Source organism: Myxocyprinus asiaticus, chromosome 2, assembly GCF_019703515.2.
Source record: "Myxocyprinus asiaticus isolate MX2 ecotype Aquarium Trade chromosome 2, UBuf_Myxa_2, whole genome shotgun sequence".
Taxonomy (NCBI): domain Eukaryota; kingdom Metazoa; phylum Chordata; class Actinopteri; order Cypriniformes; family Catostomidae; genus Myxocyprinus; species Myxocyprinus asiaticus.
This window is the reverse complement of record NC_059345.1, coordinates 20664555-20692238: the sequence shown is the minus strand read 5'-3', so window position 1 is coordinate 20692238 and position 27684 is coordinate 20664555. Positions and strand designations below refer to the sequence as shown.

General features: G+C 37.4%; 2 protein-coding genes across 2 annotated transcripts in view; both read right to left on the bottom strand.

Moving 5' to 3' along the window:
• Positions 1 to 741: 741 nt before the first annotated feature.
• acadvl (acyl-CoA dehydrogenase very long chain) lies at positions 742 to 21057 on the bottom strand. The gene is made up of 20 exons (XM_051654163.1): positions 20661 to 21057; positions 20400 to 20469; positions 19210 to 19287; positions 16576 to 16648; positions 16209 to 16273; positions 15900 to 16034; positions 15561 to 15705; positions 15115 to 15244; positions 12505 to 12630; positions 12130 to 12328; positions 7859 to 7963; positions 7557 to 7643; positions 7246 to 7308; positions 4705 to 4806; positions 4366 to 4463; positions 4158 to 4230; positions 2399 to 2471; positions 2059 to 2131; positions 1852 to 1927; positions 742 to 1780 (listed from the first exon to the last, which is right to left on the bottom strand). The coding sequence occupies exons 1-20, from the start codon at positions 20732 to 20734 to the stop codon at positions 1643 to 1645; spliced, it is 1983 nt and encodes a 660-aa protein (XP_051510123.1). The 5' UTR covers positions 20735 to 21057; the 3' UTR covers positions 742 to 1642.
• Positions 21058 to 22520: 1463 nt separating this feature from the next.
• Positions 22521 to 27684, bottom strand: part of LOC127415430 (segment polarity protein dishevelled homolog DVL-2-like) — a 39209-nt gene continuing 34045 nt past the window's right edge. The window contains exons 13-15 of the mRNA XM_051654151.1: positions 27099 to 27275; positions 26679 to 26897; positions 22521 to 24028 (exon numbers count right to left, since the gene is read on the bottom strand). Of these exons, the coding sequence (XP_051510111.1) occupies positions 23493 to 24028; positions 26679 to 26897; positions 27099 to 27275 (932 nt within the window). The 3' untranslated portion in view covers positions 22521 to 23492. The remainder of the gene's footprint in view (positions 24029 to 26678; positions 26898 to 27098; positions 27276 to 27684) is intronic.

Here is a 27684-nt window from a genome sequence, read left to right as displayed (position 1 = left end):
TGGACAGCAGCTGACCAATTGTGACATCTGTATTAACATAATTTGTAAATAGTACCAAGAACCCAAATGTATTATAATGTAGACAAGAAAAAAACAAAAAAACAAAAAAAAAAGAAACAACTCCGGGAAATGCGTGTATTAAGTGTTATCTTACCATACTGTACTAGGGATGAAGCATATGGGATGTTTACCAATAAAAGGCAGCTGTAGCAAATATGCAGCAATATAGTAGCAATTATCCAGCATAGACCTGAATACTTGTTTTTTGTAAAAGCAGAACCAATCTCCTCTCTAGGATCTTTGTTTTAGAATGACTTAACAGTATTATGCAGTGTCAGGATGACGTTCCTGTTAGTCAAACTTGCACATACATATGAGCTAAAGACAGGTAACTAATATAAAACCTGTACCATATGACTGTGAAATATAATTAAATTATGTCATTAATATAAGAGCTTTGAAGGTTGTCTTTAATTAGACCTTATTAGTTGTGGCTAAAATGTGCAGTTATGCAGTGAAAGATATGTCAATATTTAATGCATTATTTCTTTAACCACAGCATCCTGAGCTAGTCAAACATTACACTTTTTTTGATAAGGTCACTAACATTCATTTACAGTTTCTTGTAAAAAGTATCCTAACATGACTTGACAGAAGTCACACAAATATATGTGTGAGATCTGAGATATTAGCACTGCATCAAAAGTACATTTTTATAATTAAGTCAGGCCAGTAAGAGTATACTGTTAACAAGTTTTATTTGCTTGCAATATAAGTAATTACAGGCTTTTTGTCCAATGACAGGACCAAATGTAACATCTGCTTGTGCAACGAATTTCTTAGAGAAAAATGGTGCAATACTTTTGATATGCATTTAGCGTGTACTGTTTGTATGGACCTAGCTAATAGGTTACTTCTTCTAAAATTAAATAAAGACCCTTTGTGTTTATGTTCAGATAATTTAGAATGTTATTTCCATTTCATTAACACTATTTCCCTCAGTCAACAAGTTCTTAGAGCATTCCCTAAAATGTTAACTGAGACAAACTGCCTCTTGATACGATACTCAAGGTGCTTCTATTTTAGTAATGAGAAAAATGTTCTGGGTAACTCTTTTCTCAATTAAATGTAATGTTAAATATGTAAAACCACTCAATACAGTAGAAGGGTTGGCAAAAGATGACAAATTGACCGTTTGCTAAATGCTGATAGCTGTACCAGACATTGGGCTAAGTTTGTTTTAAAGGCCAAAAACAAATCAGTCTGAGTGCTTTTGAACACTCTTCAAACCAGATGCCACTGGATTTTGCAAAATGGATCTACTGCTCAACAATTTGATTAATTTCATTCATTTCATTTAATTCCATTTTTTAATTGAGGCTTGCTCACTCATAAAAACTACATTTATTTGCATACACTATCTAATTCTTAAATATACACATATTCATTTACATACTTTAATATGAAATATTAAAGCACCCTTGTGGTCAAAGAACACAATGTGATAAACTCCACTCATCAAGAACTGTAGCACTGAACTGTCTGTAGGATGCTGGGTAAAGAAATATGGACAGTTGTGAATGGTTGATTGTGGTCAGTGGGTGGAAATTTTTGGCTGATGAAAGTGAGAGCAGACAGATCTTCAAAAGCCCAGAGGATGAGGAGATACCACCCCTCCGTTTTCAACCACAGCAGCGGAAATGGCACGTAGGTTCTTGAAAATCTGCTTGGATGAACCTGACCTGAGGAACTTAATGTCCAGCATGACTCTCTCGTTGGCCTAAAGGAAAGAAAATATGAATTAATGCTCAAAGATGACATAAGGAGTAGGAGAGATGGACAAACACTGACCTCATTACACCAGGTTTCACACAGAATCTTCTCATGCTGGGCAGAAGAGTGACCTTGGCCAAGAGACCTGGATGCTCTGAGAGAAGACACAGACAAACACAAAGCATCATATTATAACAATATAATCCCTTACCCAAAGTATGAGCAATAGTAAAGGTGATGCTTACCCTAACATGTACCACCAATTAATACATTTATGTAATTTACCTAGACAAAACCACAACCATGGCGTACAGATCAATGGCACAGTCTGCAACATGCTTCATAACAAATTGTTCATCTGAAAAGACACACATACAGAACCCTCAATCACTGTGTGCAAAGTTCAAGCCCCAGGGTTAAATGGCTGATCTACATTTGGCTGGTCTTTGCCATCAAAATATTCCACTGAGCAGACACTTGCAATAAGGACCAAATTTAAGGTGGCCATCTAAAAAGGTGAAACAGCATAGCAGAATCCAGAAAGACTTACACATACACAACCAGCACAACCACTGTCTGCTTGAACCAAAAGGATATAACACCAAAATACAAACGCATCACTCACCAATTATTTTTTTTCCATGTTTAAGAAGAAGCTCTTCAATAACAGCTCCAAACTGCTCAATCGCTTTCACAGTCTTCCAAGAGAAAAGAAAAGTAAACATCAGGCCTGCTTTCTCAATACAGCACAACAGTTGGGCTCCGGAAGTAAAAATCCCATTCATTTTCTCCATGAGGAAATTGATTTAAACTTAACCTTTAAAGAGAGAACTACCATGAGCTCTGAGGTTGTTAATTGATGATATGTGCTTCTATTAAAGCTATCAGGCTGCTTTATTTTAAACTAATAAAAAAAAAAACAATCATGTTTAATAGTGGAATTTCTGGTGAAGAACTACACTACCCATGATCTTGCAGAGACAGATCCACCAATCAGGTCAATCAGAATCACGGGAAAGAACGGCAAAAGAGCTTTGCAGAGACCGCCCAAACCTATGACCACTGTAAATAATGCAATCAAGTCAATCTCACTACACTTTCAAACTACTAATATATTTGGACTTACAGTATCAGAACATTTAGCTATAAACTTAAAATGTATTGTTATTACACTCAGAATTGAGACTAAATTAATAGTTTAATATTTTTCCATTGTTTTTAATTCTAGTAAGTTATTCACAATGCTTCATGGGATTGTAGTTAATTCCCTCATGAAAGACGTTAAGTCTTGTACCTTTCTTTTTGTCTGATTTTCAAATATGTTTTTGCTTCAAATCAAAGTTTGTAATGTGATTTTCCTCAAAGCTGGTTGGTTTGGTTCATGGTTTAGAACTCTTTTATGAAGGATTTTGTGAAATCCCTATGGGGAAATAAATAAATGGTAAAAACTCTTCCAGAATCATGATGGCTAAAAAAAAGTGGGCAGGCACTGTTGCTCTCTATTAGGCTTTGGTAAAACTTACTAGCTTCCTGGCTGTGTTTTTTAGTATAATCTCTGAGTAAATATTGTATCTGACAATACTGTAATGAGAGCTGATTAATTCAACAAATAATTTGCAATTACTCACTTATATTAGAGAAAGACCCCCAAATAAAAATAATTATATTTAAATAATTATAAATATAATATATATATATATATATATATATATACAATATACATATATATAATATAATTCAGATAATTAAAATACATTATAGTGGTTGATGAGTAAAGCATTGATTAGGCAATACAAAAAGTGGCTTTAAAACGCAATGTATTGTTTATTTTCATATAATTTAACATGCCTATCATTGATCTACAGTACACAGCAATTCATTTTACAATTAATCGTTCTGAGGTAGATTTATTTTAAATGATTTAGGGATGCGTCTTTCTACATACATCAGACAGCCGCTTTTGGAGCATTTCACTTTAGTTGCGTTGCATAATAAACACAGCGTTTTTTTGGACACTGTGTCAAGTTAAACGTAGTTTCAAACGTAGAAAATGTCTAGAGACCCCTGCATTCAGAGTTGCACTCCAGCCAGCTGTGTTTAAACCCAAGAACATGTCCTGTAAGTGTGGTTTGTTGCCCATACAGCTGCTGCTGTGCTTACTGCCCCCCTGCTGACTGAGACGGTTAAAAAAATAAGGGTGGTACTTCAAGCTTATTATGATTAACTGCATCACATTGTTTTTACTTTTTTAAATTCTTTTACAGAATTAATCGCATTTAATTAACATGCTTAATCCACAACTCTAATTGGAAATATTGTAAATATAGATTTTCTGAACATCGACTTAGTTTTGTCCAAGCACTTTGACTTTAGTTCAGTCTCACCAGTTCTCCACTGTGGTTAAGCTCTGGATGAACTTTTCCCTGCAAAGTCAGTCCTGTCTCCATGCCTGCCTTTCTGCAAAAGACAGAGAGTTAAAGATATATAGATAAGGACCAGGGTTTAGCTAGTTGATGCAAAATACATAACACTGCAAAACCAAGAACTCTTGTAAGATTGCTATTTATGGATGTGAAGATATGAGGGTCTAACCTCTTGGCACGTTTAGTGATTTCTCCTGCCAGCATCACAGCATTACCAAAAGGGTTCTTTAGAGCTTTCTGCAAGCTCTTCAGCTGGTTGCCTGCATTCTACAAAACATGACACACATTTACAGATACCAGTCAAATACCTCAAGTGTGTTTGCTCAAAACCATTTGCCTCGGTTATGTTTCTTCTTCACCTGTTTTGCACTGGCAAACACCAAGACCAATTTGTAGCAGTGCCATATGTCAACAACCACACGTGCTGTGAGCTTTAGGTGGTTTTGCATTACAGGAAGCTGTAGAGCAGGTGGTTGTGTTCTCAGCACTGTTTGCTCTCCCTTTTTACCTGGAAGCCGTTGAGCGCTACGAAGAGTCGCAGGATGTCATTGGTACCCTCAAAGATTCTGAAGATTCTCAGGTCCCTCATTATCCTTTCCACACCAGCATCCTGCATCAACAGCATGTTAACAACAGTGAGTGTAAGACCTTATTATATATAAATTAACTACTAGACACTGGCTTGGTGAACAAGTGTTTTGCAACATATGTTATTATATTTTGTATTTTAGCACTGCTGGGCCGCTGTATTGACCAATCAGCATCCACGACCGTAACTAACCATTTTATAAATTATTATTTTAGTTCTGTCCCTTTTCTTTTAATTCTGTTTAAAATGGTCCATACACAGGATAATCTTAACTGATTATTTCAAAAGACGTCCAAACACAATGCACTATGATGGCTGTGTGTGTGTGTGTGTGTGTGTATATATATATATATATATATATGTATATATATATATATATATATATATATATATATATATACAGTAAACACACACTCACTGACCACTTTATTTGGCACAGCTTTTCACCTACATATTCATGCAATTATCTAATCAGCCAATCATGTGGAAGCAGTGCAATGCATAAAATCATCCAAATACGGGTCAGGACCTTCAGTTAATGTTCACATCAACCATCAGAATGGGGTAAAAATTTGATCTCAGTGATTTCAACCATGGCATGATTTTTGGTGCCAGATGGGCTGGTTTGAATAATTCTGTAACTGATGATCTCCTGGGGTTTTCATATATGACAGTGAGTGGGAGTTCTGTGGACAGAAATGCCTTGTTGATGAGAGAGGTCAAGAAAGATTGGCCTGACTGGATTAAGCTGACAAAAAGGCTACGATAACTCAGATAACCCCTCTGTACAATTGTAGTGAGCAGAATATCATCTAAGAATGCACAATATGTCAAACCTTGAGGCACATGGGCTACAACAGCAGAAGACCACATCAGGTTTCACTTATGTCAGCCAAAAACAGAAAGCTGAGGCTGCAGTGGGCCTACCCCACTGTGTCAGCCGAAATTGAGATTCATCTGAGCAGGCTATGTTTTTACAGTCTTTAACTGTCCAGTTTTGGTGACCCTGTGCCCATTGCAGCTTCAGCTTTTTGTTCTTGGCTGACAGAAGTGGAATCCGATGTGGCCTTCTGCTGTTGAAACCCATCCACCTCAAGGAATGTTGTGCATTCTGAGATGATATTCTGCTCACTACAACTGTACTCCATTGACCTCTCTCAACAACAAGGTGTTTTTGTGTGCAGAAATGCCACTCACTGGATGTTTTTCTTGTTTTTGGCACTATTCTGAGTAAATTCTAGAGACTGTTGTGCGTGAAAATCCTAGGAGATCAGCAGTTACAGAAATACTCAAACTAGCCTGTCTGGCACCAAAAATCATGCCACGGTCGAAATTACTGTGATCACTTTTTTCCATTCTGATGGTTGATGTGAACATTAACTGTAGCTCCTGACCCGTATCTGCTTTATTTTATAAATTGCACTGCTGCCACACGACTGGCTGATTAAATAATTGCATGAATCAGCAGGTGTACCTAATAAAGTGGTCGGTGAGTGTATGTACAGAATATATATATATATATATATATATATATATATATATATATATATATATATATGTATATATATATATATGTGTGTATATATATATATATATATATATATATATATATATATATATATATATATACACACACACACACACACACTTCTAGTCTTAATGGGTTGTATATATATATATATATATATAAATACCACAATGATAACTGTATATCAGCCTGAGAAACGCGTAAGGAGCTGGGTTTTGGGGAGAAATGTGGTTTTGATTTGACTGATCAATCACCCACAAAAGAATGACAAAGGAACTTATGAGACTCTTCTCTGTAAATCAGCTCATCTTGATCAGCAGCTAGTGGATATTGTCTGCATCTGCACATTCTGCATGCTTCTGAGAACCTCGGGTTCGAGAAAAGCAGATTTTAGTCACAGCTTTTTGATGAACTATTACTTTATGCCAATTTCATTTCGGCACATCTGTAGCATCCTGATTGACACGACATAAACAAAACATAGCCACACAGTCAATGTTCGGAACTTGACCTACATTCAACAAACGCCAACTTTAGTTGCATATGGTTTTGTGGCCCAAAGTAGCGTAAAAGGTTAGCACAATTGTGTCTTCACTCACTAACAAAGCATGTACACAGATGCAGACGTCTTTCTTTGCAAGACACCTCCAGATTTTCCGCCACCCTTGGGACAGAACATTTAAGTCTTGAGAGGGCCGATTGCCCACACAGTAGGCATTTCCAAATGTTCACACTGTCTGTCACAATGCAGACAATGTTTATCAACTATAGGGCAAAGATTCTGCCACACTATGCTGCAACACTATTGCGACAAATTTAGATTTCCTTCTTGACAGAGTTTGGTTCCTCTCATACTCGGCTGACAAAAACATCACAGAATACAATTTTAGAAGCCAGCCACAATATGATTCATATTGAAGACACACACAGACCTTCATGAAGCCCATTCCTCCCATTATCTGAATACACTCATCTGTCACCATCCAAGCAGCTTCCTAGAGAAGAAATCCAGCAAAACTGAATTTATGCATACTATCTGCATATATCACTTCACACATTGTACTGTATATGCCAGTGTCTTGACATATTTTATCCCCAAATTTGAATGTAGGTTGAATTACAAAACAGCAATATCTGTGTTTTGCTAATAAAAGTAAAGTTCTGATATAAACACAATGATATTAGATTTAGCCTTTTGGTCTTAATGGGTTATAAACTGATGCCATTTATGTTGAACACTTACGGAGGCAAAGATTTTACTGATGGCCGCCTCAATCTGGAACTCTGTGGCTCCACTGTCCATGTTCCCACTTACCATATAAGCCATGGACTGAGTGCCAAGAGAAAAAAAAAGACGGGGGGGGGGGGCACATTATGAAACTGTAAATAACAAAACTGATTTATGTAACAAGACAACAGACAAGAAATATCTAAATACGCCTGTGTATTTTTAGACTCTTTGCCTACATGTGACCAATTCAGATAACATTTACCAGATGGAAAGTCAAATAACTCAGATTAAGAAACAGCAGTAAATAAACTCACCTCTGTCACATACTGAAGCATGGCCATTCTGGCCACCTTTTCCTGAATGGCACCATAGTTGTGGATCTTGTTCCCAAATTGTGTTCGGTTAGCCGCGTGGTCAACCTGTATAAGACAAAGGATTTAGCTAATTGGTGAATTCATAATTTTTTTTCTTATTTTATAAAGATATTCAAATAAAGAAATTAGGGTTTTTTGACTGGTTTAGGTGTTTTTGAAATAAATTATTTATGTATTATTACATTTTATCCTAAAATTATGTGTTGTGATGACATATACAGTTGTGCTCAAAAGTTTGCATACCCTGGCAGAAATTGTGAAATTTTGGCATTGATTTTGAAAATATGACTGATCATGCAAAAAAACTAGTTGTTTGGCTCCTTTTTAAATCATAATGATAACAGAAATCACCCAAATGGCCCTGATCAAAAGTTTACATACCCTTGAATGTTTGGCCTTATTACAGACACACAAGGTGACACACACAGGTTTAAATGGCAATTAAAGGTTAATTTCCCACACGTGTGGCTTTTTAAATTGCAATTAGTGTCTGTGTATAAATAGTCAATGAGTTTGTTAACTCTCACGTGGATGCACTGAGCAGACTAGATACTGGCAATGGGGAGCAGAAAAGAACTGTCAAAAGACCTGCGTAACAAGGTAATGGAACTTTATAAAGATGGAAAATGTATAAAAAGATATCCAAAGCCTTGAAAATGCCAGTCAGTACTGTTCAATCACTTATTAAGAAGTGGAAAATTCAGGGATCTCTTGATACCAAGCCAAGGTCAGGTAGACCAAGAAAGATTTCAGCCACAACTGCCAGAAGAATTGTTCGGGATACAAAGAAAAACCCACAGGTAACCTCAGGAGAAATACAGGCTGCTCTGGAAAAAGATGGTGTGGTTGTTTCAAGGAGCACAATACGACGATACTTGAACAAAAATGAGCTGCATGGTCGAGTTGCCAGAAAGAAGCCTTTACTGCGCCAATGCCACAAAAAAGCCCGGTTACAATATGTCCCACAACACCTTGACACGCCTCACTGCTTCTGGCACACTGTAATTTGTAATGACGAGACCAAAATAGAGCTTTATTGATGGCAAGATGAATGCAGCATGTTATCAGAAAATACTGGCAGACAATTTGCATTCTTCTGCACGAAAGCTGCGCATGGGACGCTCTTGGACTTTCCAGCACGACAATGACCCTAAGCACAAGGCCAAGTTGACCCTCCAGTGGTTACAGCAGAAAAACGTGAAGGTTCTGGAGTGGCCATCACAGTCTCCTGACCTTAATATCATCGAGCCACTCTGAGGAGATCTCAAACGTGCGGTTCATGCAAGACAACCAAAGACTTTGCATGACCTGGAGACATTTTGCCAAAGCGAATGGGCAGTTATACCATCTGCAAGAATTTGGGGCCTCATAGACAACTATAACAAAAGACTGCACACTGTCATTGATGCTAAAGGGGGCAATACACATTATTAAGAACTAAGGGTATGCAGACTTTTGAACAGGGGTAATTTCATTTTTTTCTTTGTTGCCATGTTTTGTTTTATATTTGTGCCATTCTGTTATAACCTACAGTTGAATATGAATCCCATAAGTAATAAAAGAAATGAGTTTTGCCTGCTCACTCATGTTTTCTTTAAAAATGGTACATATATTACCAATTCTCCAAGGGTATGCAAACTTTTGAGCACAACTGTATGCAAATAAGCATTGCTGGGGGAAAAAAGAACACAGCAGGAAATGTAATATGCCATTTATATATGTATATATATATATACTGTTTATGTGTGTGTGTGTGTGTGTGTGGGGGGGGGGGGGGGGCAGGTTTAAGTGGTTTACGAGGACTTTTTTTTAGATTACAAACTTGTAATAACAAGGGTATTATGCTAGAAATGTGGTTTATGAGGACATTTCTAGTGTCCCCATAATTTAAATAGCTTAAAAAACAAACTAAACGATGTTTTATTGAAAATGTAAAAATGCAGGAAGTTTTTTGTGAGGGTTAGGTTTAGGGGTAGGGTTAGGGTTAGGGGATAGACTCTATAGTTCGTACAGTATAGAAATCATTATGTCTATGGAGAGTCCTCATAATGATAGCTGCACCAACATGTGGGTGTGTGTGTGTGTGTGTGTGTGTGTATAAATTTGTTAAAATCTGGTTTGATTTTCATCTAAGTTACAATAACTTAACACTTCTTTTAACTAATAACACACAAATTATTGTATTGTTCTTCTACATATTGAATACATAATTCAAACATTCACAGTGTAGGTTGGACATTTTTAACCCCTAGGCTAATTATGTCAACAAAAGCTAATTAGAGTCAGGAGTTAGCAAACCTTGCATCCAATTAAAGAAACGAGATTGGAGGTGTGGGATACAGCTCCTTTGATTTATAAAGTATAACAGCTAAAGACTTGAAGGAATCATTGAAACTGGTTAACATCTCTGTCAATGACTCTACTACACGGAAAACATTAAACAGGCATGGTGTCAATGGCAGGACACCATGAAGGAAGCTGCTGGTTTCCAACAAAAACATTGCTGTGTGCCTGAAGTTTGCCAAAGGCCAACTTGACACTCCACAGTGCTACTGGGAAAATGTTTTGTGGACTGATGAGACTAAGGTTGAATTGTTTGGACAGAACACGCAGTACTGCGTAAAGTGTAAAAGGGTACCGCATACCAACATGAAAAATCATCCCAACGGTGAAATATGATGGAGGGAGCAACATGATTTAAGGCTGCTTTGCTGCTTCGGGGCCTGGACCGCTTGCCATCATTGAGTGAAAAATTAATTAGTTATAGCTATAGATAATAGTTTATCAAGGTATCCTATGGTAAAATATCAAGGTGGCTGTGCACCAGCTGAAGCTCAATAGAAGTTGGGGGATGCAGCAAGTAAACATCGAAGTTAATCTACTACAGAATGGCTTCAAAAAAAAAATAAACAAATCCACCTTTTGGAGTGGCCCAGTCAGAGCCCAGACCTTAACCCAATAGAGTTGCTGAGGACTGACCTCAAAAGAGCCATTCACACCAGACATCCTAACAATATGGCTGAACTGAAGCAGTTCTGTAAGGAAGAATGGTCTAAAATTTCTTCTGAACATTGTGCAGGTCTCATCCGCAGCTACCGGAAATGCTTGTGTAACAAAGGGTACAATGGAAAGGAGGAGGCAGGAACTGGACGAACCATCAAAATAATGTTTAATGAAAACTTAAAACATAAAGACAAAACATAAACACAAACGCACACACTGCAGCTGCATGTGGCTCTCTATCTCCCAAACTGCCATGTTCCGCTGCATTTATCCCTCTCCTCGGCTGATTAGTCCGATTGGGGGCCGGGCGTGCATAGTCAAACAACATCAAGGTTTGATGTACATGCATTTCAGAAACCTTCCTTAGTCTCAAATGCTTCCTTTTTTGACTTTCCTTGCTGTACCTGCTACACTTGTTGGATCTGGTCTAAAAACAAATGAATAAACAAAGCAGTAACTGAAGACTCACAGGGCGAATGTAACAGTGAATAAGGATTATACTTGATTTCCGCTTTCATAATTTCCTTATTTGAGATAGACACACGATAAGAGACACACACTGTGATGCCTGTGATAAGGGGGAGCACTAAAGATGTTGAGAAATCACCTTCTCCCTCAGCGAGAACTGCTGTAGCCCACAATCACTCAGCATCAGCATAACAAGCGCATTTCACCACATGACAGTATACTGTGTGTCTATGACTATGAATATATCAGCACTTCTTACTGTTTTTGTACAATTCAATTGATATTTAGTAACTAAAAGTGATCAAATTGTTAAATTTGAGGCAGAATTACATTGCCTTTTAGTAGAAGTGGAGTTTTACCAATCAGACTCTAAAAAGAATATACTGTGTTAAACAGCTGCTTCAAAGAAAGAAAAAAATGTGCCATAAATTCACAGAGGTGCAGCATGTGCCAGCGCTAGCTGAGATGCCACAAAGCATGGGGACAGTGCAATGCGTGCTGAGGAATTTCCCTGTATATTAAGTACAGGAAGTAAGGATGATATAGGTGTCAAGGGTGTGGGGGGGGGGTGTTTGTTGGGAGGATGCGGCCTCACATTGTCACTCACAAAACAGCATGCTAAACAAACTAGGTGAAAGATGAGGAAATGAAACAGAAAGAGAGAAAAACTCTGTTATATGCTGACAAACTCCAAAACAGAGCGCACACCTTCTCACATGCACTCTAGCACACATACATACTGCTTTGGCAATGACACCCTTCATGGTTCCAGAAAGAGCAGCAGCCATTCCAAAACGCCCGTTGTTGAGGATGTTCATGGCCACTTTAAATCCTCCTCCCACCTCTCCTAGCACACAGTCCGCAGGGACACGCACATTTTCGAAATTCACCTCTGCTGTGTTGGATGCTTTAATGCCCATTTTTTTCTCAGGAGGACCACTAAGAGAGATTTTAACAAAGACGACAAAAGGGATGGAACAGTAGAGGGGGTGTAAGAGCAAAATATTAAGCGAGAAGATGCTGAGAGGGGGGGAAAGTGCTAGAATGTCAACTTGAACATTACAGATTAAATGCGTGATTGGAAGCATTTGTCAGAAAAAAAACGAAGCACTAACTTTGAGACTCCTCCAAAGCTCCTCTCCACAATGAACGCAGTGATTTTGTCCTTTATCTCGCCGGTTTTCTCATCCTTCACAGGAGTCTTTGCAAACACCGTGAAGATCTCTGCAAGGCCTCCATTACTAAGAAAGAGGAGGCAAATAACTTTCTTATTTTTAAAACTTGATTATATAAACTCAGCAAAAAAAAGAAACGTCCCTTTTTCAGGACACTGAACTTTAAAAATAATTTTGTAAAAATACAAATATCTTTACAGATCTTTATTGTAAAGGGTTTAAACCATGTTTTCCATGCTTGTTCAATTAACCATATACAACTAATGAACATGCACCTATGGAACAGTCATTAAGACACTAACAGCTTACAGACAGTAGACAATTAAAGTCACAGTTATAAAAACTTAGGACACTAAAGAGACCTTTCTACTGACTCTGAAAAAACACCAAAAGAAAGATGCACTGGGTCCCTGCTCATCTGCGTGAACGTGCCTTAGGCATGCTGCATGGAGGCATGAGGACTGCAGATGTGGCCAGGGTAATAAATTGCAATGTCCATACTGTGTGATGCCTTAGAAAGTGCTACTGGGAGACAGGAAGAACAGCTGATCATCCTTGCAGTGGCAGACCACGTGTAACAACACCTGCACAGGATCGGTACATCTGAATATCACACCTGCGGGACAGGTACAGGATGGCAACAACAACTGCCCGAGTTACACCAGGAACGCACAATCCCTCCATCAGTGTTCAGACTGTCCTCAATAGGCTGAGAGAGGCTGGACTGAGGACTTGTAGGCCTGTTGTAAGGCAGGTCCTCACCAGACATCACCGGCAACAACGTCGCCTACGGGCACAAACCCACCTTCGCTTGACCAGACAGGACTGGCAAAAAGTGCTCTTCGCTGACGAGTCGCAGTTTTGTCTCACCAGGGGTGATGGTCGGACTCACGTGTATCATTAAAGGAATGAGCATTACACCGATACCTGTACTCATCATCGGAATGAGCTTGTTGTCATTGCAGGCAATCTCAACGCTGTGCGTTACAGGGAAGACATCCTCCTCCCTCATGTGGTACCCTTCCTGCAGGCTCATCCTGGCATGACCCTCCAGCATGACAATGCCACCAGCCATACTGCTCGTTCTGTGCGTGATTTCCTGCAAGACAGGAATGTCAGTGTTCTGCCATGGCCAGCGAAGAGCCCGGATCTCAATCCCACTGAGCACGTCTGGGACCTGTTGGATCGGCGGGTGAAGGCTAGGGCCATTCCCCGCAGAAATGTCCGGGAACCTGCAAGTGCCTTGGTGGAAGAGTGGGGTAACATATCACAGCAAGAACTGGCAAATCTGGTGCAGTCCATGAGGAGGAGATGCACTGCAGTACATAATGCAGCTGGTGGCTGATTTTGACTCCCTCTTTGTTCAGGTACACATTATTCCATTTCATTATTCCAACTCAGATAAACGCTCTGTTTTGAGAATTCTGGTCCCCTGACTGCATATTGCTCTGAGCCCCTTTCAAATTAAAAAATATTGTTTCAATTTGTCGTGGGCCCTCCTGGGCCTGTGGGCCCCTAGAATCATTTCCACCTTACCCCATTAACTAAAGCCTTGATAAGCAGTCCATCTTAAACATAACTACAGGCCCTGGTCTAGTGGATTTTTTGCCCATTTTATCATCTACCCAAAGAAAACTCTGTTTGATTGCTCTCTTTAACAAGTCAAAAAATTAGAGGTATTATACAAGTCCATAGCACAAACAGTACGGAACAAGTTACTTTAAGTATGATCAATATTAATAATAGTAAGGCTTGCCAAGCACCACTAATTTATGACATAACTATGCGTCTATCGTTCACCACATTCTATCTGTATTAATACATTTACCTATTCATAGTCAAGTCATTTTTATTTGTACAGCGCCAACACACATCGTTTCAAAGCAGCTTTACAGAAAATCATGCATTAACAGAAAATTAAACCGTAATATATATAAAGTCTTAGAGTGATCATTGTGTAGTCTGATTAAATACGATTATGAAGTTTGTATAAAAATAAGTAATTAAATAATAATTGTATTTAGAACCCCAGTGAGCAAGCCGAAGGCGACTATGTCAAGGAACACAAAACTCCATAAGATGTTGGTTAATGGAGAAAAATAACCTTGGGAGAAACCAGGCTCACTGTGGGGGCCCACTCATACAGCAAGTAATTATGTTTGAAAATGCGCATTCTTTTCTTAAACTTCAATGAAGAACATACAATACATGAATAATACAGATATCTTTGAAAGAAATGATGCTGTCATACCAAGATAAAAGAAAACCACACTTGCACACAAAAGCTGCATTGCACAGAAACACTTTTACATGACTGTACAACTGGAGAGTGCCAGGCAATTAATAGTATGATGACATCATTCAACAAATTTAATCATTCAATAAGGGTGTTTAAGTCGACATGGATGGATCGACCTGTGTAATTGTCAGTGGGGATGCCCCCTGGTGGCCACAAAGGGGTGAACATTGTGGTGTTTATAAAATGTGCATTGGTGTTTGTGTGTATATTTGCTAGAGGGTTAATAAAAGAAAATAAAACAAATAACACACCTGATCCAGATCTTGCTTCCGCTGAGAGTGTAGTATTTGCCACAGGGGGAGCGAACTGCAGTGGTTTTAATAGAGGCTGCATCAGAACCGCTCGCTGGTTCAGTGAGACAGAAGGCAGCAATATTCTCTCCTACACCGAGTGCACAGAACAGTGTTATGATTCAGTCTGTGCTCTGCGCCAGTCAGAAAGCTTGCCAAGTTCTTTTTTTACATAATACAGGATGACACAATTATAAATTAAATAACCACAGCAGTGGGAGCAACAAATCTGAAAGTACATAAATTCGTGTAATATATCCACAAATGTAATGATCCCAAATGATAAATTCCCTTCTGAATTGAACCAACTACCAAACATTGCACATGACTGTTGTAAGTGTGTTGCTTATCTTATAAGTGATTACTGAAAAATATTATATCGCTTTAAGTTATCAAACCTCACTCACCAGTGGCCAGCTTTGGAAGGTACTTCTCTTTCTGCTCAGGGTTACCAAACAGCAGGATGCCCTTGAAGCCTATGGACTGATGGGCACCAAGAGTGATGCCAACACCCAGATCATGCATTCCCACAATCTCCACCAGCCTGGCATACTGCAAACAGATAAGGAGAGAACAGGCATTTTACAAATTCAGAAATCTGAAATCTGCACCACTATTTCTCCTTCTCTATCCATCTCATAACCTTAATTATGAGGCTTAATGCTTGAAATTGAAGCTCTTCTCCTCCATTCTGCTCTCAAACATCTCCTCTGTGCCGCTGGCTTGTTCACTTTCTTATGTCTCACCTGTGTGTTGGTGAGTCCTACACCACCGAGCTCTGCAGGAACCTGCAGACCAAAAGCTCCCATCTCCTTCAGGCCTTCCATGGTGTGGTCCTCCACCTTCTCCAGAGAATCATTCTTCATGGGGTCATTCACTTCCTGCAAACACACACAGGCACATGCACACATTAGAGAGAAGATGAAGGGAGAAAAAGAAAAAGACAGTTACTGTAATGTGTGTGGATTTTTAATTGTATGTATTTCAAGCCAAAACAAAGTGTGCCAAATAAATTAATATAAAATCAAAACAAATTGTAGATGAATTAAACTTACCTCAAAAAACTTACTGCATGGTCCAACCAGTTCCTTGAGGAACTGAGCCTGTTCTTCATTCAGCACTATGAAGTACAAAAGAAAAAAATATGCAGCAACATATGTACTGTATTATACACAACATTAAGCAATATTATGGAAATATTTAAAGCCCCTATATAATAAATAATATTAGTGTAAAAAAGAGCCTATAAACAACACTATGACAATGAAGCAATTATCACATTTCACAGTCTAAATGTAATACTAAACATTTTTTACAAAACACCTGAAAATGCAACAGCAACATAATAACACAGGGCTAGAACAAAGAAAATTAGAATATTAATTTCTGCAGCAACATTAAACATGGAGAGTTTGGAGTTACCTGAAGGAAAAGGGAACACTTGGGAAGTGCTGATTAGCCCTTTGAACATGTTCACAGCAAATGACTTTGACTCCTGGGGGGGGGGGGGGGTGAGACTGTTTGTATATTAAAACAACAACAAAACTGCCAATAAATTCTAGAATGGCAGTGTAAACACATAACATGGTTATATTTCACTTAAATCACAAGAAAAACCAAACATTTTGAGATTTGGTAGAAGTCTTAAATGAATGTTCCAGTTTCAATACAAGTTAAGCTCAATCAAAAGCATTTGTAGCATAATATTGATTACCACAAAAAAATATTTCGACCTCTCCCTTGTTTATTTAAAAAAAAAAAAGAGCAAAAAATATGGTTACTTTTAAGGCAATACAAGTGAACGGGGCCAGTCCATAAACGTTAAATGTTTCAAAAGTATAGTCACAAGACGTTAACTATGTATAAACATGTTAACATGATTTTAGTGTAATAATCACTAACTAACATTATCTGTGAAAAGTTATATCCAATATTAAACTGTTGTCATGACAACGCAAGGTCAGTAAACCCTGCAATCTGGTAAACGCCTTTACACCAGTAAATCCCAGATATAATCAAACTAGAATCCTGTTAACATGTTTACATTTTGTGGCTATACTTTTGATACTATTAGTTCACTCAAACATAATTGTAAGATTAACGCATTTAAATTTCATAACAAAATTCCAACAAATTGAGTAATCTTTAATAAAATAATAATAATAAAAACAAATGAAACATTTGAAGTTTTATTCATTTAATTTAGTTAAACTTTATACAATTCAACTTGATGGAATTTTGTTATGAAATTGTAATGCGTAAATCATTAAAAAAAAAAAGTACAAAAAAAAAAAAAAGGCTAAAATATTTCTTTGTGTGTGTTTATGGACTGGCTCCATTATAAGTACCTTAATGTAACTGCAGTTTTTGCCCTTTTTTTAACCCTTAAAATAATGCATACCTCGGTTCTTTAGTGAACCAGGACCTCCTTCCACCCCCTGTACCTCATCCATTTTTTGGAGTTGTGCCCACATATCTTTAGTATTCCTCAGTCTCTCACTTTTCAATTTTGTAATACAAAAAAAAAAAAAATAAATAATAATAATAATACATTTTATAATGGCTTAAGTAACAAAAGTGTATATGGTTATTATGTAAGAGTGTCGTTTTTTTGTTTGTACAATTTTTCACTTCCATAAATTATATTTGTATGATTATTTCATATCTATATAAGTTTACTACCACACAATATATATTTCTTTGTTTATTACAAGAGAAATTAGTACTATACAGTGTTGGGTGTAATGCATTACTAAGTAATTAATTACTGTAATTAAATTACTTTTTCATTAAAAAAGTAAAGGGATTACTCTTAATTTTTCAGTAATTTACAGTTACTTCTGATGTAACTGTGTTAAATACTTTATAGGCTACAGAACAATTCTATACAAAACAATAGTGAATTTAAAATAGAAACATAAAGTCTAATGTTAAAATATATGTTTTCTAATTTAACGCTGCCCCCTTAAATTCTTTGGCCAGTTCATGAATGATTTATTTGATTTTATATGATTTATTTGATAGAATTAAAAGAACAGGTTCATTTCTATCCTTGTATTTTTCATCTGGTCAAGGTTGATAAGGGTTTTAGAAAGTAATTAGTAATAAGTAATGCAATTACTTTTCAGACAGTGTAATTAGTACAGTAATCTAATTACACTGTAGAAGATGTAATTATTAGTTAGTAATTAATTACTTTTTAGAGTAACTTACCCACCAATAGTACTATATACACAAAAATATATACTATAGATCACACTGATTTTCTGTGTGACAATGGTGAATTATCAGTATCCCATATGCATATACACATACATATTATAAATGCTATTTCTTACTCAAGGTGGTGCTGTTGTTTCAGTGATTGACTTGATTTACATCTGACAATGCTATTTGATGAAGAAACAACATAGAAGTAAACTATAGCAAGTACAACACATGAACAGTATTATATAACTATTGCCAAATAGGTGGACTACTGAAATTATGTAAATTCTGCATTTATTTAAACTCAATAAGTGCCCGAGAAAGTACTTATGTGTAGCTCAATATGTGTTTGATAGCCAGATGCATCTCATGAAATTAAGTGTGAAAGTAATGAATCCTGTTGTAGATTTGTCCTGATTTGTTGCATTATCTCATTGATACATGAAAAATAAAACTATCAAAAACATATCAAAATATAAAATATATTTTATTCTATTATTTTCTAATTGTCTTAAAATATTTTGAAAATTGTACACTATCTGGGCATTTTGTACATCAATTTGTGATAGATATACGTGCCGGGTCTCTAAAGACCCAAATACACTCACTGAGCACTTTAGGACCATAGTGTCCCTAAGTGTATATAAGAGTGTTTGGTGAAACACCCATGCTTTTATGGGTTAAATAAACAAGGGTCGAAGTTATTTTTGTGGTAATCAACATTATGCCACAAATGCTGTCAATTGAGCTTAACTTGTTTTGAACCTGGAACATTAAGATTTGCCTTTGCAACAAGCAGGCTAAACAATGTGTTTGTGTCCAACACCGAAGGAAGCAACAGTTACGTACCATACTGACTGCCTTCTTATCCACCTTCTCAGCAGTCATAGTGGCTTCACTGCCAACTACAGTTTTGTCCAACACAGCCTTGGTAAAGAAGAACAAGCCATCAGTTTGTTTCCACAGTAGATCATTAATCTAGTCTCCATGAAAACTTTAAATCATTCTCAGCTTCTTAATATGCAACAATTTAAGATAAGCCAATATTGCTTATACACATGGCTTATTTTCATGAATGGCCAGTTAGTAATGAAAAGATACTCAAAACATTTTAACAAAATGAATGATTTCACTCTTGCATTTGTTATAGTCAGGGCTTCCTAAGCTCTTCTTCCAAAAAAAACTTTACAGGTTGGGTGACAAGGTCTCAGCTCGCAATGGGTACACATAATGTGACATTGTGGTTTGACATTGTGACACAAAAAGGCTGCCAAGTAGAGCAGAGAGTGCTGACAAGGATCACATAACTCTCTCCCTCTGTCACATACACACAAATAAGATCCCATCCACAACATATTCCCCAGCATAATACTGAATCAGTCAAAATAGTATTTCATATTTTCCTTGCCCTCTCTAAACATGTACTTTTAAATTGAGTGTTTAGAGTTTGTGTAGGTCAACCATAACATATACGTAACACTAAAGACCACTTGGCACAGAGCCCCATTGCCAGGCACACCTACATGTCATGTGAACTGGAGGTGAACTTTACTCCAGATTTACATAAATGGTTGTCTGAGGACAAGCACCCGTGTTGTCCATGGGACATGACCAGGCTGGCTACAGTATTAGATGTTGTGACAGTTTTAGTCACAATGTACTTGGACTGACTCTGTGACATAACCTAAGTTTGTGAATACAGTACGGTAACACTTTATAATAAGGCATTTGTTAACATTCGTTAATGCATTAGGTATCATGAACTAACCATGAACAATATATATATTTACAGCATTTATTCATCTTTGTTAATGCTAGTTAATAAATATGAATATGTTCATGGTTAGTTCATGTTAGTTCACAGTGCATTAACTAACATACAACTTTTGATTAAACAAATCAAACTATATGTCGAAATTAACATTCACCAAGATTAATAAATAATGCAAAAGTATTGTTCATTGTTAGTTCATGTTAACAAATGGAACCTTATTGTAAAGTGTTACCCATACATACTAAAACATCACAACTGATCTCACCTCTGCGGTTTGGCTCGCGTACAGACGCGTATTCTGGACTGCCACAAGAGCTCCAGTTTGGCGTTGCGCTCTGATTATACACAAAAAGATTATTAAATTATCAGAGACAAAGTCGTTTCAGTAAAATCACAGCACAATAAGAGTCCCTAGTGGTTTTAAAACTACGCCATCTGACATGACTGAACATAAACGAAGCACGGAACCATATTGATACAATAAACAAATTATCTCGATACCAGTGTAAACAACAACGACTCTCACCCTGTTACAGCTGGATGTAGACGGAGGACATTACCACAGATTGCAGGACTTTGGCTAACTTTACGCAGCAACATGACTTACTCTCAAGCCCGAAGGTTGTTTATCTCTCTAAGAGCCGAAGTGCCTATGGCTATGACCAATAAAAAACGAATTAAATGGCGATATTGCAGTAAATACCAAGGCACAACAGTGTCCAGCGAGAGGGAGATCCGTTTCGTACTGACTAAGAGTTCTAATGATTATATTTCGTCCTTGAGTGACTCTCAGTGTCTCGTCCCAACGCAGACTAGAGACCCTCCTCCAGAACACACAGTAACACTTTTGGTTGTGTCACAAAAACTTTGATCTATCTTAAAATATGACGACCATCAAGTGCCTTGAATCAGTGTACAGCTGATCTCCCGGAAGTACAGAATGATCCTTTACTATACTTACTAGGAGTGAAGAAGAACAGCTGATCTCCGAACAGTTCTTACAGATTCGTGTTCAATAGTTTCTGTGAAATCTTTATGGAGGGTCAAACTGTATGTGTGTTGTGACTTTACACTTTATCTTTCATCATTCATCTTTTCAAAAAACATGCAATTGAGCAGTGTTGGGTAGATTAGCTACTTCTGAAATGTACTTTCGTACTGATTACAAATTACACTAACATTTCAACCAGGAACATAATCTTTTAGATTACACTTTTAGGTAGACTAATCTGATTACATTTGGAGTAGGTTACTTATTGCATGGTTTGATGAAAATCTACTTTTAAGCGTATTAAGTAGCCTACCAATTTACACTCCTTTCATTAAACATTTCAGCTAAACAATTTGCTATTTGTCTATTCACAAATCCCCGTAATTTGTGATCTGATTACACATAATTAAAAATATAATGCAATCTAATTACAAGTACTTGATTTTTTAAATCTGATAATATAATCCAGATTACATGCAGTTCATTACTACCCAACATGGCAAAGAAGATACATTTTCTTTATATATGCTGATTTGAATAAAACAAAAGTGGTAACACTTGTTAAATGTAGAGAGTCTCACTTATAGAAATAATTCATATGGTTAATAAAAACAATAAAAAACAAATAAATAAAAAACAATGATCAGTTTAAAAAATAAGACATATGATTTTTGAATATTTTTAATTGCACACAATAAATTTGCATGTGCATAAATTTTAACTTTGGCAAAATCTATATTCTGTATATTTTTATTTGATTAGGCATTTCTGAGACAGATATACTCAGTGGTGGATTTAGGCATGGGTGACATGGGCAGTTGCCCAGGGCGGCATCTTGCGGGGGTGGCACGAAGCACCCACACAGACTGACCCCCCCCCCACCACCTGCATGCTGAAGCGGGTTTCGCCCAAGGCGCCATACAATCACCTCACCTCCACCCCCCCACCCCTCGGTCAACAACTTTGGGGGCGTGTTGAAGCGGGTTTCACCCAGGGCACCATACAAGCTAGAGCCACTACTGGATATACTGTTAACTCCCACTAAAGCAACAGAATTTAGGATGTTATATTAAACTGATGGGTCTATCATTGGTTTGAAGGTAACTAATGTCTTACAGCTTCACAGCATCTGATAGCCTTAAATCAGCTGTCCACAAGTGTGCATACCATGCATAAAATTGGTTAGACCCGTATAGGGACAATACTCAGTTTGGAGAATGAATTAAAATGTAGTAACCTGATTGTGTATGTAGTCAAATATCACTTCAGTGATGGACATTCAACTATGATTGTTTTTGTTATACTGTACAAAGGTATAATCCTTCAAAAGCTTAATTTTATCCTTTGCAGAGACAACTTCCAGAGAATAAATGACTAGATGAGGAGCTTATTCTATCACAAATTTATTTTGAGTGAAAACATGCAAAAGTAACATGGCACTCCTTTGAGTATCAGTATTTTTATGTAGCACCTGCATTCTTTGACCTGTATATCAGTAAACACATACTTACAAAAACAGTTATGATTATCAGTCATAAAGACAAATAACAATCTCTGGAGTAGAAACTGGAACATTCACAAAAACAAATCATTCTACCCTAAAAGTATCTTTTATGGGGTTAATCTTCTTCTGTATGTACCTTTTTAGTACTTTAAAGTTTTAGTCTGACTATTTGTAAACATCTTTGAAAATAAACTTTCTTCTAATGCCAGGAAACAGAACAGTTTTGTGAGATCTTGAAGTCCCAAATAATGACAAGCAAATATTTGTTTCCATAAACCCTGGCTTCATTCAGCAGTACAAAGACAATCTTTTTGAAAGCATATAGTAAAGATTGCATGAGATAAATGCTTTTACTGGGATGCAACTCATGAATGGTGAAAAATTTGAGAAAGTCATAGCAAGTGTTCCAGATGTATAATTTCTGTTGATTTGTTTGTTGTGTGTAAAGCTTTTTGTTGTATTTAAAGCTAAAGTAACCCTTTCAAGTGATTTTAATAAGGAAAATGTAGAAAATTCTACTGAACAATTTGGAAAAATTAGCTTCAGAAAAGGGGACTTTAGCTGGAAGGTGAGTAGTTTGCATCCCTGTTTTAGAAGTCCTTGGTAAACTTTAAACATTTGAAGACATAAACTTTAGTGCAGTCAATACCACAAAGATAAAATGGATTTAGAATTTTGTGCTGTGCAAGACTTCCTACCCTTAAATTTCCAGCTGAATGCATAAACCCTGTTCCTTCCAGTAAACTGCATTTACTGTCAACTGTGAGTAAAACTCACAGTTATCACACATTACAAATCCTTCAGCATTCATTCATCCACTCATGCATCAACCTATACACATTTTAATCTTTTCATCCCTTTCATTACATAACATCTACAAAGAACTCGCTGGGGTTGCCCATGGCCAAGTGGAAAGACTGCCTGGAGGCTGTTAGCTCAGGGGGGACTGAGCCCAGGTCTCGGGTTGGTGGAGCTCCAGGTGGCCCACCAGGAGTGCTGGAGGGTGGCAAGGCATGATGGTGGGTCAAAGGTGTTTGTGGGTGTGGGGCTCCAAGTGCTAAGTGTGGGTGTGGATGCTGGGGCACCATCATCACCACCATTGGGTTGTAAGGCATGGGGATTCCGGGTGGATACGGGGAAAGGTGAGTGGACGGGACACGATGATGCGAGCGTTGACTTGAGCGACTGTGTTCACTTGGTGTGGCTGAGCCATGATCCCGTCTCAGGTTGCTGCGAACAGAGTAGTCTGATTCACTGCCGCTGCCAGAACGCGAGTCAGCCCCACCCCCACCAGGAGATTTGTTGTCACGTGTGCTACCACCCGCTGTACTGCCAGCTACACTCTTACTGCTCCTCCTCCTTTCTCCATCACTCCGTGTAGAGCCACTGCTATGACTCCCTGAGGAAGAGAGACCAAAACACACAAATTGAGTGTTAGAAGGTTCTCTAGTCACAAAAATCTCTTCGAAGAACAACAGTATTTCTCTTGCACACCTAAATTAGTCTCACAACAGACAAACACTTCCCAAACTTTACAATCAATAGACTTCTCTTATACTACATTTGTAATTCAGTCAGTATGTTTACTTATACGATTTCAATCAGACTAAGACAATATTTCGTCTTTTCAAACGTTCATGTAAACGCTTTAGTCTGATGGTACCAGTCCGACTATTGCAAGTTGGGCTAATAAGCCTAGAAAATGGAATTGAAGCTCGGCTTCACCCAGCATGTATACACCTTAATCGGATAAAAACTGTCCTCTGTGTGCATACGTGCTCTAAAAAGTCAGGTGATGTGCAACTTGGGTCGCCATTGTCAACTGTCCCGTATAATACAGAATTGTCTCATATTTAGGGAACAGAATTGGGTATTAAATCCATACAGATATGAATGTTAAAAATGACAGATTAGAATGGATAACAAATTGAGAGAAATGGACCTGAAACAAACTACTAATACTACTCCTGACAATAACCGGGGAAAGACAAAGGAAGGTCAATGACAATTTGCGCAACCCTCTTCTGTCAAGTTTTCCTTAAAAAAAAAAAAAAAAAAAAAGAGCATGATAATTGCTTCTTATTGTAATTTCTATGTAAGTACATTTACGTTGCTATAAAAATGGCATTGCATATGTCAGTGCTCATTCAGGAAGAGACTCACCCAAATGACTGTGAGAAAAATGGCAGCACTTTTAATGCAAAAGTACAGTACAGCATAGGTTAAAACACTTAACATGAAAAACTAGGGAGATAAACCAGGTAGGATGAAAATGTTCTTACTTTTCCCTTGTGATAAACTCTATTTAAACAACGACACTGTAAGAAAATTACACTATAAGCATTTTCTCTCTCATTATAAGGCATGTTTGCTTAAATGTACCAAAACAGTTGCCCTACAAGACAAAATAAAATCATTTACAGTTTTCCTGTGGCTAAAATTGGCATATATAAATTTTCAGAAGGTACACGCTGGACTCAACTGCACATCCTAGCACAGAATTGATTGAACTGAACTGATTGTGTGGAGCAGTGCAGGCTTATTCATTTTGTGCAACGAACGTCGTAATAAACACGAGAGCGGATTAACTATACAGAGAATTGAGACTTCACCAGGAAGTGGGTAGCCAGGTGTGGGAGAGATATGGGCAAGCAGCTGTATCTCTTTGCATCGCCCGAAAACGTTCACTCACTGTTATCTGAACCAGTGTCAAAAGTGAAACCTCATGAGAGACTGGACGGCAGCCAGCGAAAATAAAAATTTTGAGATTTTAAACTTTAGTATTTAATTTATCTGTGTCCCAAAGGACACACTATACACTGTACTTACAAACTGTATTATGCACTCAGCCATATAGTGTATGAATTTTCAAAGTGTTGTATCATCCCAACTGGAACACTTAATGTTTTTTTTTACTACACTGAAGCATTCACCGTTTAACAGCTGACGGAAATGACAATTTCAAGTGCATGTGATGTGTTGCCGCTAGATTTAGGGTGTTAGCCAACCTCAGTACAACACTTGTATCTCAAACAATGTACATATTCACACAGTATGGCGTGATGGTAAAGCATTCAACTTACATTTGTAAGGTGCTGCCTTCACCGAAGTTTCACTAGTCGCTACATTCTCCATTATTTACAACTGTTTTATTAAACCAGCAATGCAGCCAGGTAACTCCGCCCCTTCCACTATGTACAGCAAGCCACGTGCACTGAAGTGCCCAACATTCCACACTCCATTTTGACGGTTGAAAAAGTGCGTTATCCAGGTACTTAAAGTACACTTCTTTTTACTGCATTTCAGTGTAATCAGACTACTCACACTTTTTACACTACAAAATGGTATCGAATAGTGCAGAAGTGTGTGGTTTGGGACGCACCTTTTGTTTTATATCTGGATGTACACAGTAGTGTCTAATAATGCATTGGCAATGTACACTTAAGTTTATCTTGCCAGTAAAGCTTGATATGAATTGAATCTGCCCATTTTATCCTATTATTTAAAAAATCCACTGAGAAACGGCAGAAGATTTTTCCCAACTTCTAATTGCAGCATGTTAACTGATTTTATGGCATGTATGCATTTACTTGTATCAAAGATTTATAGCTGTAAAAATGTGTGTAGTTAACTCTATCTGCAAAAAACTAAACATTTTTAAATAATTAAAAATAAATGATGACTAACCAATTTCTTGCACATTCTTTGAGACAATCAGACAAACTATAAAAGTAAACATATTTATGATTATATTTGAATGTTTGTTTTCATGTACCATTTACCATGATTAATCATGATTAATTCCAGAAAACTGTGTGATTAATTAGTTCAAACATTTTATCAATCACATTTCACATAAAGTAAATTTTTGTCTATAATTTTACAGTTTGGTGCATTTTTCTATTCTATTTTCCCAAAAGGTGCACCCCTAAAATAGGCACAACATACCAAGTATTTACCAAATCAAACCAAACTGATGACAACAAAACCCGTTAGAAAATTTTAACCCTTATACCCCTACACTGAGGTTAAGTTTAGGGTGTTACTACCTTCACTATGCTGGCTGCCCGCACTGCCTGGGCCATAGCTGTAGTTGGTCAGTTCGTGGTAGGGAGGGGGCTGCGTGGAGTAGGGGTGAGGGTACTGGAATTGAAAAGAGTGAAGCATGGGCCACGGTGTTGCCCCTGGCAATGGAAGAGGAGCCAGAGTGTCCTGGTCTGAAGCACCACTCGAACCATCATTATCATTAAGAGACAGGTTGGTCATATCTGAGAGAAAGAGGAAGTGTGTGTGTGAGAGAGATGGAGAAAGCAGTTAAGAGTCAAAATTCAAGGTAATCACTTGTGTTTATAAATGCTTATTGTTACAATCAAAATGAAAAGAACATTAGTTCATTGTAATCTACACAGGTTAAAGTAGTTCTGTTCCTCAAAATGGTATACAAAAGTATGAAAATTGATTTTACTCACAATTTTCACAGTTGTTCAAGTCTCCAAAAATGTAGTAACACTGTTCAGAGAAGGTGATCTTGTTTACGGTGTGTCTGATAAAACCAGCCTTTAGTAGGTTACTGGCATATTTACGAGCTTCTCGACGGTCCTGAAACCCATCAATGTGATGGTACAACCACTCAACAACATCTGAACCTGCACAAAAACATAAACCCATGCAGAAGCACACATTAGATTTAAAGGAAAAGTTCACCCAAAAATGAAAATTCTCTCATTTACTCACCCTTATGCAATCCCGGATGTGTATGACTTTCTTTCTTCTGCAGAACACAAATAAAAATTTTTAGAAGAATATTTCAGATCTGTAGGTCCATGCAATGCAAGTGAATGGGTGCCAAAAATTTGAAGCTCCAAAAATCACATAGGTCAGCATAAAAGTAATCAGTATGACTCCAGTGGTTAAATCAATATCTTCAGAAGGTGATATGATAGGTGTCGGTGAGAAACAGATCAATATAGAAGTCCATTTTAACTATAAATTCTCCTCCCTATTCAGTCAATCTCCACTTTAACTTTCACATTCTTCTTGTTTTTTTTTTTTTTT